Source organism: Bacillus rossius, chromosome 16, assembly GCF_032445375.1.
Source record: "Bacillus rossius redtenbacheri isolate Brsri chromosome 16, Brsri_v3, whole genome shotgun sequence".
Classification (NCBI taxonomy): domain Eukaryota; kingdom Metazoa; phylum Arthropoda; class Insecta; order Phasmatodea; family Bacillidae; genus Bacillus; species Bacillus rossius.
This window is the reverse complement of record NC_086343.1, coordinates 40,666,228-40,684,007: the sequence shown is the minus strand read 5'-3', so window position 1 is coordinate 40,684,007 and position 17,780 is coordinate 40,666,228. Positions and strand designations below refer to the sequence as shown.

Sequence of the window (17,780 nt, the reverse complement as noted above, 5' to 3'; positions counted from 1 at the left end):
TTAACCTCTATAGCTTGGACCAAGTACAACCACTTTTGGCTTTGCCAATTAGAGATGAGGTCGCGAGGTACTTTCACAATCATGACTCATCTCTCAAAAATGTCTGAGAGCCTGAGCTATCCACAACAGTCTCAAGCAATTCACAGCATCGTGGACCCATGAGCCCGTCAGCACACAACCATTATCTACACACACAGTTAAACTTCTACATGTCAATACTTGACATGGTAATTGTTATAGTTGTGAAAGGAAATAGTTAGAAAAATTGAAATCCAATACTTTTTTGGATTCAGAACATACACATACATGTGTAAAACTAAGCATGGGACTTGAGCGAAAACATTAGTTGCTCACGAAACATTTTGTGTAAATAACTTCATACCTACAAACCCACATTAAATCCATAATTCATAGTGATAAATTATAAAACCAACCCACAACACCATCAAATTAATCCGCACATTAGCATATTGCAGCTACCCCCACCACCCTTTGAATTCAATCTAACATAAAAATCACTCAAATACCACCAAAGTAAAAATTACAAGTCGAAAAATTATGCATGAGTTCAATTATGGAGGTGATCTCATCCATATCAGTATAGGCTCCTACACAAAAAGAAACAATTAAATGTATCACCCCGGCCACCAAATAATTTAGACCATCCCAAGACACATATAATATTTCTTATGCTGCCATTATTCTGAAAATCACAAGATTCTTTGTTTTTAACACCAGCTATATAGTCATTATCCTCATCATCTTCTCTGATATCATCGACACAGCCATCATCATGATCAACATACTCATCCAGATTACTGTCATATTTCGTAATCCTAGGCGTCGAAGCTTCTTCTTTGTATTGAAACATTCTTTATAAGTGTCCATCAATTCTCCAAGTTCGAAAGCTCCGGAGAAATGGGCTGAAACTTATTCTCACTATTCACAATAATGATACTTCCACCATCTTCGGTCTTCCTTAAACCTTCAACATCCTTAATTTCAAGTTCTTTGTCGAGATCAGAAGAGCTACGAACATTCATCCCAAGGAATAACATTCATCAGTGAGCATAACTTTACAAGTCTTACAGTGTCTTTTTAAGCTCTCTCTTATAACAAAATACCTGTCACACCGATCAAAACTTAACATTTTATATAGTAGGTTTTTGACATCATTCCTTCTCAATGTAAAACCCCTGTCACAATAACAACACCAGTGACCTTTTCATGACGTTAATAGCACCGATCCAGAATCCATATTAGTTTCTACGACAAATGTCAGAAGCAACCTGAAAGTTAAACGCAAACACTAAACTTAAATAGAACATTAAAATAAACTATCAGCGAGAGTTAATTCCGAATTTTAAATAATACATAGTTAAGTAGTTCAACTTCTCACCAACATATTTTGCAACATGCCGATTTAAAGTAATTAATTATTTATTTCTAATGAAGTAAACCTTATACAAAGTACATAATATTAGTTAAGTAAACATAAATGTTACCCACATATGACTACACAAATGTAGTCAATTCGGCAGCAAATGTAACCAATTTTCTCCATCTGTCTACAAATGTAACCCTTTTTGCTTAAGCAACATGAGAGTTCTGGCACAAGTCAGCTTGTGAACTCTTTGTTTAAGCAACATGAGAGTTCTAGCACAAGTCAGCTTGTGAACTCTTTGCTTAAGCAACTAATATTATGTACTTTGTATAAGGTTTACTTCATTAGAAATAAATAATTAATTACTTTAAATCGGCATGTTGCAAAATATGTTGATGAGAAGCGGAACTACTTAACTATGTATTATTTAAAATTCGGAATTAACTCTCGCTGATAGTTTATTTTAATGTTCTATTTAAGTTTAGTGTTTGCGTTTAACTTTCAGGTTGCTTCTGACATTTGTCTTAGAAACTAATATGGATTCTGGATCGGTGCTATTAACGTCATGAAAAGGTCACTGGTGTTGTTATTGTGACAGGGGTTTTACATTGAGAAGGAATGATGTCAAAAACCTACTATATAAAATGTTAAGTTTTGATCGGTGTGACAGGTATTTTGTTATAAGAGAGAGCTTAAAAAGACTCTGTAAGACTTGTAAAGTTATGCTCACTGATGAATGTTATTCCTTGGGATGAATGTTCGTAGCTCTTCTGATCTCGACAAAGAACTTGAAATTAAGGATGTTGAAGGTTTAAGGAAGACCGAAGATGGTGGAAGTATCATTATTTTGAATAGTGAGAATAAGTTTCAGCCCATTTCTCCGGAGCCTTCGAACTTGGAGAATTGATGGACACTTATAAAGAATGTTTCAATACAAAGAAGAAGCTTCGACGCCTAGGATTACGAAATATGACAGTAATCTGGATGAGTATGTTGATCATGATGATGGCTGTGTCGATGATATCAGAGAAGATGATGAGGATAATGACTATATAGCTGGTGTTAAAAACAAAGAATCTTGTGATTTTCAGAATAATGGCAGCATAAGAAATATTATATGTGTCTTGGGATGGTCTAAATTATTTGGTGGCCGGGGTGATACATTTAATTGTTTCTTTTTGTGTAGGAGCCTATACTGATATGGATGAGATCACCTCCATATTTGAACTCATGCATAATTTTTCGACTTGTAATTTTTACATTGGTGGAATTTGAGTGATTTTTATGTTAGATTGAATTCAAAGGGTGGTGGGGGTAGCTGCAATATGCTAATGTGCGGATTAATTTGATGGTGTTGTGGGTTGGTTTTATATTTTATCACTATGAATTATGGATTTAATGTGGTATTGTAGGTATGAAGTTATTTACACAAAATGTTTCGTGAGCAACTAATGTTTTCGCTCAAGTCCCATGCTTAGTTTTACACATGTATGTGTATGTTCTGAATCCAAAAAAGTATTGGATTTCAATTTTTCTAACTATTTACTTTCACAACTATAACATTTACCATGTCAAGTATTGACATGTAGAAGTTTAACTGTGTGTGTAGATAATGGTTGTGTGCTGACGGGCTCATGGGTCCACGATGCTGTGAATTGCTTGAGACTGTTGTGGATAGCTCAGGCTCTCAGACATTTTTGAGAGATGAGTCATGATTGTGAAAGTACCTCGCGACCTCATCTCTAATTGGCAAAGCCAAAAGTGGTTGTACTTGGTCCAAGCTATAGAGGTTAATCATACTTGTTGCATGGTTGCTACATGTTTTTACCCCATACCCCTTCACACATCACATACCTACCGAAAATCAGGAGTTATGAAAACCTGCACATGAGCTACGTTTTGAGCTAAAATTGTAACAATTTTTATGTTTGGTTGGGGGGTAATATGATTAGTTGTAGTTTGTGGGTTAATTTTTTAGGATTTCGTGTAAATGAGTGGATTTGAGGCTGTGTATTCATTTCCCCCCCCTTTTTTTAGATAGCTATCTATATGATCTTTTAAATAATTTTGTTAGCTATCAGAACTTTGAAAAATTTTTTCTGCTAGCTTCTTCTGTGTACTTAAAACTATTGTGTGAAAATGTAGCTGTGCGGGCTTTTGAATATTTTTCAGTTTAATGCTTCTCTTTACTTAAACATTTGTGTGGAGAGGGAGTTGTGCGGACTTTGAATATTTTTGAGCTAAATGTTTCTGTGTACTTAATATTTTGTTGAAAATGTAACTATATAGGGCTTTGAATATTTTCAGCTAAATGCTTCTCTGTACTTAAACATTTGTGTGGAGAGGGGGTTGTGTGGACTTTGAATAATTTTCAGCTAAATGCTTCTCTGTACTTAAACATTTGTGTGGAGAGGGAGTTGTGCGGACTTAGAATATTTTTCAGCTAAATGCTTCTCTGTACTTAAACATTTGTGTGGAGAGGGAGTTGTGCGGACTTTGAATATTTTTGAGCTAAATGCTTCTGTGTACTTAAACATTTGTGTGGAGAGGGGGTTGTGTGGACTTTGAATATTTTTGAGCTAAATGCTTCTGTGTACTTAATATTTTGTTGAAAATGTAACTATATAGGGCTTTGAATATTTTCAGCTAAATGCTTCGCTGTACTTAAACATTTGTGTGGAGAGGGGGTTGTGTGGACTTTGAATATTTTTCAGCTAAATGCTTCTCTGTACTTAAAAATTTGTAAAAGTTACCAGTTACCAGGACTTTGAATATTTTTTGACTACTTCTGTGTAACTTGTCAGATACAGTACTTTAACATTTTAGTGATTTTTTAGATTTTTTTCGGGGGGTAAGGTATTGCTAACTTAAGGATTGGTTTGTTGAAGCTGTAGTTTGTAGGTTTGAAGTTATGTATGCAAACATTTTCATGTAATGGGTAGCTACATTGTTTTCTTAAGACTTCTGTTATAGTTCTCCGTACATCGGGCTTCCTTCGTGTGTTACGTGCATTGAGCACAGACTACCGATTGTTGTGATGACATCAACCATTCAGAAATGACGTTTCTTCCCTGCTACCTATACGGCAGCTAATAACTGCTACCGTTATGAACGTCAGTGTGCTGACAACCAGCAGCATGACCTCAAGCAGTGTCATCTGTGTGGAAAGATGGTTGCTCGCAGTGATAAATTGCGGTAATATCTTACAACATGTACTGGTGCTGCCCTTACGACTTCAGTCACCTGGTGTAGCTTCTGCTTCAAAACCTTCGAAAACTCCAGCCATGTCACACATCATGAGAAGACGGCTTGCGGTCTCACCCCTAGCCATAAAATGTATTCGTGTGGGAACTATGCTAAAGTGTTCGCCAGGGCTGGTAAGTTGAAAGCACATACCAAAGTGTGCAAGGGTCCTGATCCACTATCAACTAAGAAGCAGAGAATGACCGCGCTTAAGCCTGTAGTCATACCTAAGCCAAGCACCAGCCAAACATTGCTGGTGACAGAGGCGGTTTTTGGCCAACATCCACGACTTCATCATTGCAGAAGTGGGAATCTGGGGTAACTTGAATACTTGTGTGGTAGAAAATAATACCAGTTCTGTCAAGGACACATGTACATACTTGGACTCTATCAAGGTTAAACTAATAAGCCAACTTCTAGAGGAAATTGAAGAGGATGGTCCACTCAAGTATTACATCGTGCTTGAGTGCAATTGTGAAAACCCAATGGGTACGTGTGAAGACAATAGGGCCTTCAAAACCACGAATGTTCCACTCTTTGCAGTTCGTGAAGTGGAGTATGTCATTACTAAATACATCTTTAAGATTTATGTAAAGAGGAAGAATACTAATTATGAAAGGGGTCCGGATGGTCTGTTTATGGCGACTACAACTACACATTCACAAGCTTGATCCACTTCGAGCTAGCTCCTACATCGAAATACCTACCTGCATCAAAGAAAAATATGCGGTGGTCAATCTGTAATTTCTTAGATGAGCACATATGTTTTAAGTGTGCAATTCTGGTCAAGTTAAATGCGGGTGAGCATCTGAGCATGTTAATCAGTGCTACAATGACTTGGAGGGGAAGTTCAACTTCACTAACAACGAGTTTCCCAATCCACTTCGCCAGATACCTCTGTTCGAGAAACAGAATCCTCGTGCCTGCATAAACATCTATAGCATCGACGAAAACCAGATGATTGTAACATCACGAGTCGCTCTAGAAGAGAAAAGATCATTTTTCAATCTTCTGTTCTTGGTCTTGAAATATGCGGTTTTTGTGAATTGTGTGGATAATTGTTTGACATATGCTGAGATGTGTTTGAAATATGATGAATTGTGTTTGAAATATGAGTATTAGTGTTTAAAATGTGTGTTCACATTAGTAAAAAACACGTCTGTATTCTTTTAGAGGAATGATTCTGAGTTGATACATAATTAAATGGAATGTGCTTCCAGATTTTCTAGAGTCATACATCTTTTATTGAGTTTTATTTTTTGTATTGGTCTTGGAATATATTGAGAGATATCCGTTTGTATTGTGATTTCCTGACACCAAATAAGAAATTTCCGCATTTTAATCAGGTGGTACTTGAATAAAAATATCCATTACTCATTCGTTAAATAGGCTAAGTACAGCCGAGAAACACTCGTTTGTAACATGATTCTCTCCCTCCTTGAGGTCTGGTTAATGTTAAGAATTGTGTGTCTATAAAAGCAAGGAAGTGAAATGGTAGCAAAATATTAGACGACTATAATGATCACGATAAATGTGAAGATGATGATTCTAATAGTACTATCCCAGGTCTTGTTAATTATTTGGAATTAAAAGTTAACGAAGAAAGTAGCATTTTCATGGGAAATTAAAAAAAAAATTACACCAAGTTCTAGTCGCCTCCATGAAATTGAGAGCACTATAGAACAGCCTAAAGCTGAAAAGGTCGAAGACTGCTATGATTCACCTGAAGCTTACAAGAACTAACAATGATTAAGAACTTGAAGCTCACAAGATCGAATGCTGTGATAAAGTGTTGAGACCAAAATGATGGAAACGACTTATTAAACTAAATTATTCAGGTTAGGCCTATGATGGTCAGTGGGGTGATTACAATTTTAATGGCTTTGAGGCTGGTATTAAAAACGGAACTTTAGAGGTCTTAAAAGTATTAGTAATGAAAATTTACGTAAGATGTTAGAAGCCGAAGATATTTATTATGCCACATGGAAATATTCTAACCTATTGGTAGATAGGTTAAGACTTCTACTTGCCTCGCAAAAATGAAGAAAATTTACCCAATACCAAACAAATATGCTCTATACTTCGTGAAATAAGAAATGTATGCTACATACAGCAATAACTTGTTTTGTCTGCATGTGTATAAAAGTGAAAAACCAAATTATACTTTGGATAAAAAAGTTTGTTTTATTTATTGAAATCTAATTTCTAGCTAGGGTTGTGTTCTCGTAGAACAACTTCTAACTTAAAGATGTAAAATTCGTAATAAATGACTAACAAAATGGAGAGTCATAATAACGTCTTGACGTCAATTGTGGCAGGTACGTGCTACATTGTAACTAAAATCATTTGAAGCCAAATGTGGTTGGAGGCATTGTAGCCGGCTGGAGCTGGATCCTATCGTTTCCTTTAGTATTTTAGCTAATGTATCCTAGATATCGTATCCTACTGAGTTGAATGTTTTATGCAAATGTGTGCCCGTTTCATTGAATGTCTGTTGTCAAGCCTGTAGCCAGGGCTGAATATGTAATGGTTCAAAACCCCTTGGTCTTGTAGGAAGCATAAAATACATATTTCAGGGATATTTCTGCTCTACAGTAGGCTTTAAATTTGCTGAGTTAGTATTTTTATACCCAGATTTTTTTCTATGTGTTTGATGTATCCTTGTAGCCTCGTGGTCTTGTAGCCTGGTAGTATTGTAGACTCGTAGCCGATTGGAACCTTGTAGCTTGTAGCTTTGTAGCCAAGAAGTCTTCTAGCCTTGTTCGAAATAAATAATTCAACTATGATCACCGAGATAAAGGAGGGGTGGATGAGTGATTTATTCCTGCTCTAAAGGAAGTCATGTGAAGGGAGTTCGCAGCAAAAGGGAGTTATATGTGGATTTATATGTTACAGAAAATACAGAAAAACTGGCATGGTGTCTGTTAATGTAAAAGATAACTCACTCCTGGAAACTATTAATTTTGATGCAAATAAACTAGGCGTGATAAAACTTAGAGCTAAAATTGAATATTTTGTGTGAATTTATAAATGGTCGATATAAATATTCCGTGTTGTTAAAATACGTAATTACCATCCGAGATGTTACTACTTGGAAGATTTACGAGGTTCGGCGATACGTGGCGGATTCTATGGGGAAGAAATTCAGCCTACCAAGTACCCAAGCGATTATTAAGTAAAAAAATTGATGTATTAGAAAGATGATCCCTTGTTTGTGAAGTGGCTGGGATTCGATAAATGTGAAAATCAGTTGAATAAAATCGACTGATGTCATATAAATTTTAATGTTTTGAAATGTTGTAAATTTTTATATTAATAAATGCAAGTCTAAAATAAATAAAGAATGTATTTATTTATGTAGTGTTTGAAACTTTTCACTAGTTACGAGAGGTCGGGATGTTCGTCGAAGGTGCTTAAAATGATATTAGGAGGCTGGGGACGCGTGGCGACAGGTGTAAATGACGCAGCTATTTGGGGCGTGGATGGTTCAGGGTGACGGGGAGGGGGTAGGTCTGCTGACGTCAAAGGCCGTGCGTCAGTGAAGAGTGTGCTTGGGACGCACGAACAGGACTGGAATAGAAAGGGTAGAGGGGTGGGGACAGTTGAACAATTGCAGCCTTAGGATGTATCATTCGTAGTTATCAACAGAGCTAGTAAGATGTGTCGGGCCACCTATGAGAAGATTGTTGAGGATGAGTTCTATGCGTGCTGTCAGGAGGCTAGCGGACGGGAAGAAGCTCTTGCGATGGATGAAGACGAAGTGTCCAGGGAAGACATCGCAGATGTACCTGTGAACACCTCCACTCTGACTGTGGAGGACTTTGGAGCTGTGTGGTGCTTGTATAGTTGTGTGGGCAAAGTATTTGATGCTAGTATGGAAAGTACTGCGGAGCGGGGTGTTGTGAAAAGGGTCGGTAACGCCTTCTGAATGTTACCTATTCTGTTAACAAGGGGGAGAAGATGGTGCGAAGGATTGTGTGTTTTTTTTTATTAAATAGTGTTTAATATTTTTTTGATATTTTATTTACTTCGACTTCTTGCCACGACTTAAAAAAATACTATTTTCATTTGATATGAAGTGCAACTCGTAGTGGCAGTAGGTAATGCCTGAGGTGAGTGTTGTAAGTGCATCATATACACTATAGTGATCAGACATTAAGTTGAAACGTAAAATGTTCGGTTGTGCTTCCTTTTTGTTGATTGTGCTTCCAAATGTGCTTCCTTTTTTGTTGATAGTGCTTCCAGAAGTGCTTCCTGTTTGTTGATTGCGCTTCCGATTGTGCGTCCTTTTCTATGAATGTGCTTCCGTCAAATTGTTTATTATTTTAACATAACACCTATATCATCCAAGGTACTAATACTTATAAAAGTCTTAGAGAATGGTAAAATGTAATTATAGGCTGACATTAAAAATATCTGCTTCCATGCAGCTTTTAAACACGAGTACGCAAACACGGACTCTGAAAAATTTCTGGTCCGCTAAGATGGAGTAATAAATTTATATTTTTTAAAATTATAATTACTTTAACTATTGCATCCGCAGCAATGAAATAATAACATTTATGTTAGTTAAAACTTGTAAATGATTATGCCTTTAAGAATAAATGGTTGTCACAACAACAAAATGACTGAGGATTTTATGGTCTATAAGGATCATAACAACATTGGTACGGGATAGAAAGTCGGCCTTACATACACTAAGGTGCTTTAGGATGGTGATGACATCATCGGATGAAATCAATATGGCGGAATCCAGGATGGCTGCCTCCAGCAGACAATAATGGTTTAGATTTTTTTTTTATAATAAATTTATTTTAAAGATGGTGGTGTTACGAAAAATTGCGACAGGGATGAGTGGGGTGTTCGATGATGTAATCGTAATGTAGAAGAGTGGGGCGCTCGATGATGTAAACATAATGTATAGGAGTGTGGTGCTAGATAATTGTAACATTTAATTAAAATTAAATTATTAATTTTTATTTTTTTAAGTTAAAATCGGATAATAAATAAGGATTTTCAAGATGGCAGACATGATGTCATAATAAGGTGGAATGTTCTAGAAAACAAAATGGTCGTCGGGGTCAAAGGTTAAAGTCAAATCCAATATGGCGGCCGGAAGTGACGTAATCCAATATGGCGAACGGAAGTGACGTAATCCAAGATGGCGACAGGAAGTGACGTAACCCAAGATGGCGGCCGGAAGTGACGTAATCCAAGATAGCCGCCGGAAGTGACGTAATCCAAGATGGCGGCCGGAAGTGACGTAATCCATGATGGCCGCTGCGAATCCCCGGATCCCCAGCCCCCAGCCCCTGTCCCCATACCGGCTATATTCACCTACTAATAATAGCTCTAACGATAGTGATTCAATGATTAAAAGTGTTACGAGGCACTAATAAATTACATACCTATGCTTATGTTAGTTGTAATATTAAAGTTACTGGTGTAATATTGTATTATGAATATGGAATTAGTATGTTTCTAAAAGTAAAGTCTATACCCCATTTAAATTATGTGCAGCTAATCCAGAGATTATTCTTAAAATGTTAAATATCTTTATATATATCATATAACACAGCATTGAGATATTAGGTGCTCAGAAAAATGAAGATGAAGTTACCCTTTGATTTAACTTTTATTTTTATGTACAATATTTTATATTCCCCAAAAATTGAAAATGGTAAGATTTGTAAAGTGCTAACTGAAGTCAGTGGAGATACGAAAACATGCTTGCCTTATTTACAAATACAAGGCACAAGAACAAACCAATGAGGAAAATGAGCGGTCAGGTTGGCGTCCCTGAACATGAGCATAATATGGCGGCGCGCATAGGCGCAGAGAGGTAAACAACAAAACTATGTCCGAAAGGACCACTATATCTATGTTACCTTTTGTGGGAATTTAGTAAAACGTTGACAGATTAATAACTACTGGTCAGACAAAATGAGCATGCTCTGTTTTCCAGAAAGTCAGCCCGGGAGACGTATAACTACACACATGTGTTTCACTCCAGTCACAGTGGGCCGGAGGTTGATGGCCACTGGAACCCTTGCGGGTGGGGGGGGGGGGGGGTGGGGCCGATATCGGCGGGGGAGGGCGGGTGAGTGCACGTGACTGATAATCCGAGCCTCAGCTGGATCTCGCAGCGAGGCCTCAGGGGGAAGCAGGGAGGGAGGTCAAACAACTGCCTGTTGTTGCACGCAGCAGCCACGGAACCAGCCCGCGATGATTATTGGTCATACATCCAAGACAGGGACTTCCCTAATGCTTCGGGGGTTTGGGATGTAACCTCCAAACCTACAACAAGTTACCTTACCCAAACTACGTAGTAGGCTATACTTAAGGTCCGCGAAAGTAAGTAAGTAAGTAATTAAAAGCAAAATTTTCTTAGAAGGAACATAGTGATTGTAAGTGAACATCTGTACAGCTGTCTCATGCATTGAAAGTATCATAAGACGCGGCAGCTTGCAGCTCACAAATTTATAATACAATTTCTAGAATTTTTTTATAGTTTTTTTTGTAATACACATATACATAAAATATTACACTTCAGAAGAGAACATGTGGTGAGAACAAGACCAAATTTAAACTCTCTCCTAAGGGTGTTTAGTGGATCGAATTTAAGAAGTAATAAAAACAAGCAAGTTGGTTATCTGCTTACCTTAGTTTTATTTTATTTCATGTGGTCATTCCAGGTGACACTTATTTGAAAATTCGTGCAGTGAAGACACTTTAAATATAATTACAGTACTCATATAGGTACAACCAAAAGGTAAATATTCAACAATTCGGGAATGCCAATCTAATTGAAGAAATATAAACTGTACTTACAAAGGAAAAACCCCGGTCGGGTGAGGAGAACGACACAAAACACAAGAGAACTGTGGACAGAGTTCCACCAGTAAAGTTACAAATTGTTACAAGTGACCCATTAATTACAATAATAATTTACATTATGTTTGCTTAAAATGTCTATAATGCTATATTTCGTAATTTTGAAGTGGTCTGTTAGTCCTCATTGAAATCTGCAGATACAGTGACTTAACAGATTGAAATCCTCTTACATTATAATTTCCTGATAGTCTGCACCTTGTCGGAGGGAAGGGCTGCCACGATAAAGGGGGGGGGGGGGTTGATGGTTTAATTTAGAGTGGTCCACTGGGACCAGCTACTATCATGGCTCTATATAAGAGCTCGGCAAGGTGCACAGGAACACCGTTCCATGAAACTCCGATCGTAGGGCTGTTGGATCCACTGTGAACAAAGGCCACAGTGGACGAGTTAATCGATACTTTCAGAAAAGGACCAAAAAAAACCTGTGTGGTGATTAATGTCGCTAGACAGTCGATTTTCACTTATCAAATGGGGTAGAAGACCAGACACCATTCCATGGGGTCTGCCGGAGTAGACACACACACCGCGGTAAATTCTATAAAGATCATACGACAAAACTAAATTCAGCTAAAATTCATCGCAAGTGTTGGCAGGGAAGACACTCCCTAATGCTTCTGAAAAACATCTCGGATATTAGTGGTTTATCACCACAAGTTTCGCGGCCGAGCAGCGGGAGACGATGAGCACGCTGTCAAGAAGATATGGCGACTCTCTCGATTATCGGAGGGAAGTATGATTAAATCAGGTGCTAGAGACTTGGTGCCTAGGGGAAAGGGAAACTGCCTTCTGATTGGCAAGCATGGCAGATCGGGAGGGGCTTCAACCAAAGAATTAAAAACTATGCTGGAGACACACTGTTAGCATACCAAGCAGGGGCAACCAAGGATGGTTGAGGTGCGAGTGGCGCACTCCTACGGGTGACAGAGGCACTATCATGAGAAGCTTCTCTTGACTACCACGAGATTGTGCGCCTTGGAATGGGCGCTAGACTAGGATGTGGGCAAAACGAGTGTTGCTCTCTGGCGAGCGTGAAGGGAATTTATTAGGAAGTTAGTTCAAATTGTCGCTGAGGGATGTCGCTTGCAGTAACTTGGAGCAGCACTGGAGTGGTGGCTTGGAAGTCCACCGGCTCTGGGTTTATGATCCGTCATTGAATGTGACCGGTGTTTCTAGAAGCTCAGCAGAAGACTAGTGGTAGAGGGGCAGGGGACAGGAGGCTGCGTTGGTGGGAAATGGGCCTAAGGGCCGTGCCGGGATGTTAGGGAAACTGACTCTGGGGCCTGACTGAAATTGCTCACCTCAAGCGAGCTCTGAGAAACGAGCTGAATTAGGAAGCTGCAGGGTGAAGCAGTCCTGGTCACGCCCACAGGCAGAATTTCAGGAGCCAGGCGTGCACTGAGGCTGAAAGAAATTGAGGCTGGATGCTAGCCTCGCAAAGGGATGGCAAAATGTCAGATACTGCTCTGGAAACGACTCGAGGAACTAGCCAAACCAAAATTAAGTGGGAAGGTACAGTGAGAGGAACAAGTTTATTTTTAAGCTATAAAATTACTGTTATGATGATAATTCAAAATTAAAACTTAAAATCGTGCCAAAAAATTCTCTATTGGCAGCACAAGTCTTTGGCTTGTTTGAGTTGGCTCGACGAGCACCCATTTATTGTTTAGTCTTGGCCTTCAATATTTGCATACACCCAACACCACGATTTATTCTCCTCCTCCTGCATCTGGAGATTTACTTATGTCTACGGCTTCCTATTCCAATATCTCTCATCTCTGTGCCTTGATTCTAGTTCCTTGGTGAGGGAATAGGCAATATTGTGTTGCTTGCACTTTTCACCAAGTGAATTAATGCCTACATTACCGCGAGCTAGTCGTATTTTGCTAGTTTTTTTCCTGGACCACGGAATCTGTAGCCTGGAATGTGTATTTCGAAAGGTAGATTGTATATAAGCTAGTTCACAAGTTCTGCGCCGATGTGTTTTTGGTTCATACTTCTTCAAGTCATTACGCAGAACTGAGCCGAAAATAAAAAAAATTGTTTGCTTTTATACGATTTCGCCAGTACAATGACAGTCGTCAAGCAAGAAGTCTGCTTGACCATGCGCATTATGCAAGATGACGCAGCCAGTGCACGCGAATAGCGACACGGCTAGTTATTGCCGTCTACTGTATGATGCGGAAAAATGTGCGCTCTACTGAGTTTGCTGAAAGAACCTAATTGTCTTAGGTTAGAAAATGTGTACTTCTATTCCAAGTCTCTGCAATGGCCAAAGAATTAGCTTCTAGACATGACTTTTCAGGAATTCAAAGGCATGTGTTCCTTGTGCTGGAAAAACGAGTATGGATTCTTGATTATAGTCATCGACTGGCCCCTATATAAAGGCAGGTAGAGACATGATTTCGATCAGTTTATCAACAAACATTAGTCATAGCATTTCGAAATTCAATCGTAGCAGTCCCACTACCAAACTTTGTACTGTTCCTAAGATTCACGACGCCGATATTCGGAAATATACTTCACTACTGGCTCAAAATGTATAAAGTCTGAAAAACATAATACTAGATTATCTGCTAGCCATAGACTAGCCCATAAAAGCCACAAATTCTCGAATTCGCGACATTATCGAAGTATCCAATACACAAAGACGCGACGGTTTGATTACTTTCCAAAGTAGTCTGAATGCATCCTTTACTCACTTGACCACAACTTCAGTTCTTGCCAACCACAAGAAAGAGCTATCATCAAAATTGTTCCCTGTTAAAATTAGAATATTTCCACTGCTGTGAATAAAAACTTCACTTGATTACTTACCAAATGGCTCGTATACAAGTAAACACACAAAAAGGTTGTAACCATTTGATCAGAGATCAATGCAGGGTGCATTCAACGATGCGCGTAGTGGCATGTGTCGCAGACAAAGGGCGAACAGCCCCGGTAGTGGCCGAAGTTGGCCGAGAAGACCGCGTCGCGCGACTCGCCGCTCGCTTGAATCCAGACTATTCGCGAAACGCGCGCCTCTTCTACTCTCTTCTCCATGCTTCGGTTCGCTTCGCCTGCGATTTGACATTTGACAACCTGTAACATTTCCCCTGCGGAACAGTCGCGCCTCTTCTCCTCTCTTCTCCACGCTTCGCTTCGCTTCATACAACTTAATGTGTCTCGTCCTTACTTTACAGGGTAAATTTAATTGCGTATTTACTCTCTCTTTCCAATGCAATATATCTGCTATTAGCTCTGTTCTTGTTTCTCTGTGCTCTATTGCGAGATGTACTCAAAGAACACAAACAATTTACATACAACCATAAAATATTATGAAAATTTTTTATAAGGACTCAACTTAATAATTTTGTGAATGACGATTTGTAATTGTAACATATTCTGGTTACATTTCATTCAAAGGCATCACCCGATAATATTCTATTCTTACTTTTTCTCTAACATAACTCAAAGATGCCATCCTAGTTCCAACTGTTTTTGCGATCAAATTTATTTATAACATTTAAAATAATTTTTTTTGTCATTGTTTGATATTAGCATATCATTAATAGCCTATGATTGTTATTAATAGTGATCGACTGCGTAAAAGGGTTCATCTGTGAAATAATAATTTGTGTTTAGTATTGATTTTTCTTTTATATGTGTACAATATTGTAAAAAAAACAGTAATTTATGGCCTCGTAAAAATCTGCTCATAGTAAAATGAAACACTATATTATCTCCGAGGTTGTTTGACGCCAACAGACCGGAGAGAGGGCGCCACCGAGCTGCAGCGGTGAGGGCAAGTCGGCGCCATGTTTGTTCCAGTATGGGCGCTCATGACCTTGAGCTCCTTCTGCATCGACCCCGCGAGAGAGGGCGCCACCGAGCTGCAGCGGTGAGGGCAAGTCGGCGCCATGTTTGTTCCAGTGTGGGCGCTCATGACCTTGAGCTCCTTCTGCATCGACCCCGCGAGAGAGGGCGCCACCGAGCTGCAGCGGTGAGGGCAAGTCGGCGCCATGTTTGTTCCAGTATGGGCGCTCATGGCCTTGAGCTCCTTCTGCATCGACCCCGCGAGAGAGGGCGCCACCGAGCTGCAGCGGTGAGGGCAAGTCGGCGCCATGTTTGTTCCAGTATGGGCGCTCATGGCCTTGAGCTCCTTCTGCATCGACCCCGCGAGAGAGGGCGCCACCGAGCTGCAGCGGTGAGGGCAAGTCGGCGCCATGTTTGTTCCAGTGTGGGCGCTCATGGCCTTGAGCTCCTTCTGCATCGACCCCGCGAGAGAGGGCGCCACCGAGCTGCAGCGGTGAGGGCAAGTCGGCGCCATGTTTGTTCCAGTGTGGGCGCTCATGACCTTGAGCTCCTTCTGCATCGACCCCGCGAGAGAGGGCGCCACCGAGCTGCAGCGGTGAGGGCAAGTCGGCGCCATGTTTGTTCCAGTGTGGGCGCTCATGACCTTGAGCTCCTTCTGCATCGACCCCGCGAGAGAGGGCGCCACCGAGCTGCAGCGGTGAGGGCAAGTCGGCGCCATGTTTGTTCCAGTGTGGGCGCTCATGGCCTTGAGCTCCTTCTGCATCGACCCCGCGAGAGAGGGCGCCACCGAGCTGCAGCGGTGAGGGCAAGTCGGCGCCATGTTTGTTCCAGTGTGGGCGCTCATGACCTTGAGCTCCTTCTGCATCGACCCCGCGAGAGAGGGCGCCACCGAGCTGCAGCGGTGAGGGCAAGTCGGCGCCATGTTTGTTCCAGTGTGGGCGCTCATGACCTTGAGCTCCTTCTGCATCGACCCCGCGAGAGAGGGCGCCACCGAGCTGCAGCGGTGAGGGCAAGTCGGCGCCATGTTTGTTCCAGTGTGGGCGCTCATGACCTTGAGCTCCTTCTGCATCGACCCCGCGAGAGAGGGCGCCACCGAGCTGCAGCGGTGAGGGCAAGTCGGCGCCATGTTTGTTCCAGTGTGGGCGCTCATGACCTTGAGCTCCTTCTGCATCGACCCCGCGAGAGAGGGCGCCACCGAGCTGCAGCGGTGAGGGCAAGTCGGCGCCATGTTTGTTCCAGTGTGGGCGCTCATGGCCTTGAGCTCCTTCTGCATCGACCCCGCGAGAGAGGGCGCCACCGAGCTGCAGCGGTGAGGGCAAGTCGGCGCCATGTTTGTTCCAGTGTGGGCGCTCATGACCTTGAGCTCCTTCTGCATCGACCCCGCGAGAGAGGGCGCCACCGAGCTGCAGCGGTGAGGGCAAGTCGGCGCCATGTTTGTTCCAGTGTGGGCGCTCATGACCTTGAGCTCCTTCTGCATCGACCCCGCGAGAGAGGGCGCCACCGAGCTGCAGCGGTGAGGGCAAGTCGGCGCCATGTTTGTTCCAGTGTGGGCGCTCATGGCCTTGAGCTCCTTCTGCATCGACCCCGCGAGAGAGGGCGCCACCGAGCTGCAGCGGTGAGGGCAAGTCGGCGCCATGTTTGTTCCAGTGTGGGCGCTCATGGCCTTGAGCTCCTTCTGCATCGGCCCCGCGAGAGAGGGCGCCACCGAGCTGCAGCGGTGAGGGCAAGTCGGCGCCATGTTTGTTCCAGTGTGGGCGCTCATGGCCTTGAGCTCCTTCTGCATCGACCCCGCGAGAGAGGGCGCCACCGAGCTGCAGCGGTGAGGGCAAGTCGGCGCCATGTTTGTTCCAGTGTGGGCGCTCATGGCCTTGAGCTCCTTCTGCATCGACCCCGCGAGAGAGGGCGCCACCGAGCTGCAGCGGTGAGGGCAAGTCGGCGCCATGTTTGTTCCAGTGTGGGCGCTCATGGCCTTGAGCTCCTTCTGCATCGGCCCCGCGAGAGAGGGCGCCACCGAGCTGCAGCGGTGAGGGCAAGTCGGCGCCATGTTTGTTCCAGTGTGGGCGCTCATGACCTTGAGCTCCTTCTGCATCGACCCCGCGAGAGAGGGCGCCACCGAGCTGCAGCGGTGAGGGCAAGTCGGCGCCATGTTTGTTCCAGTGTGGGCGCTCATGGCCTTGAGCTCCTTCTGCATCGACCCCGCGAGAGAAGAGCGCATCGCGCTGTGCAGCTGGAACCTGCTCTGTCACGTGCTCTACATGCACTACGTCATCGCCATCGTGTTCGGCAACCACGCCGACAGCATCCCCCGCGTCGGTAATGCCCGCAACAACACAGTTCAGCATGTTCTTGTTAGGGCTTGGACTGCAGTCATCCACGCAATAGTTTTTTTGTAATTTTTACAGTAATGTTCATGTAAATGTACAGATATTTGCAATTTTGTACATTTACATGAAAGCAAAATGTAACA

The 17,780-nt window shown here is 41.9% G+C and overlaps 1 protein-coding gene across 3 annotated transcripts in view; it reads left to right on the top strand.

The window, feature by feature from the left end:
* The window catches only part of LOC134540169 (acetylcholine receptor subunit beta-like), a 105,340-nt gene that overhangs the window by 52,381 nt on the left and 35,179 nt on the right, over positions 1-17,780 (top strand). For 2 of the 3 annotated variants that reach the window (XM_063382718.1, XM_063382719.1), the window contains exon 7: positions 17,471-17,626. The exons of the other annotated variant lie outside the window; for it this stretch is intronic. In XM_063382718.1, the coding sequence (XP_063238788.1) occupies positions 17,471-17,626 (156 nt within the window). The remainder of the gene's footprint in view (positions 1-17,470; positions 17,627-17,780) is intronic. 3 annotated transcript variants of the gene reach the window in all.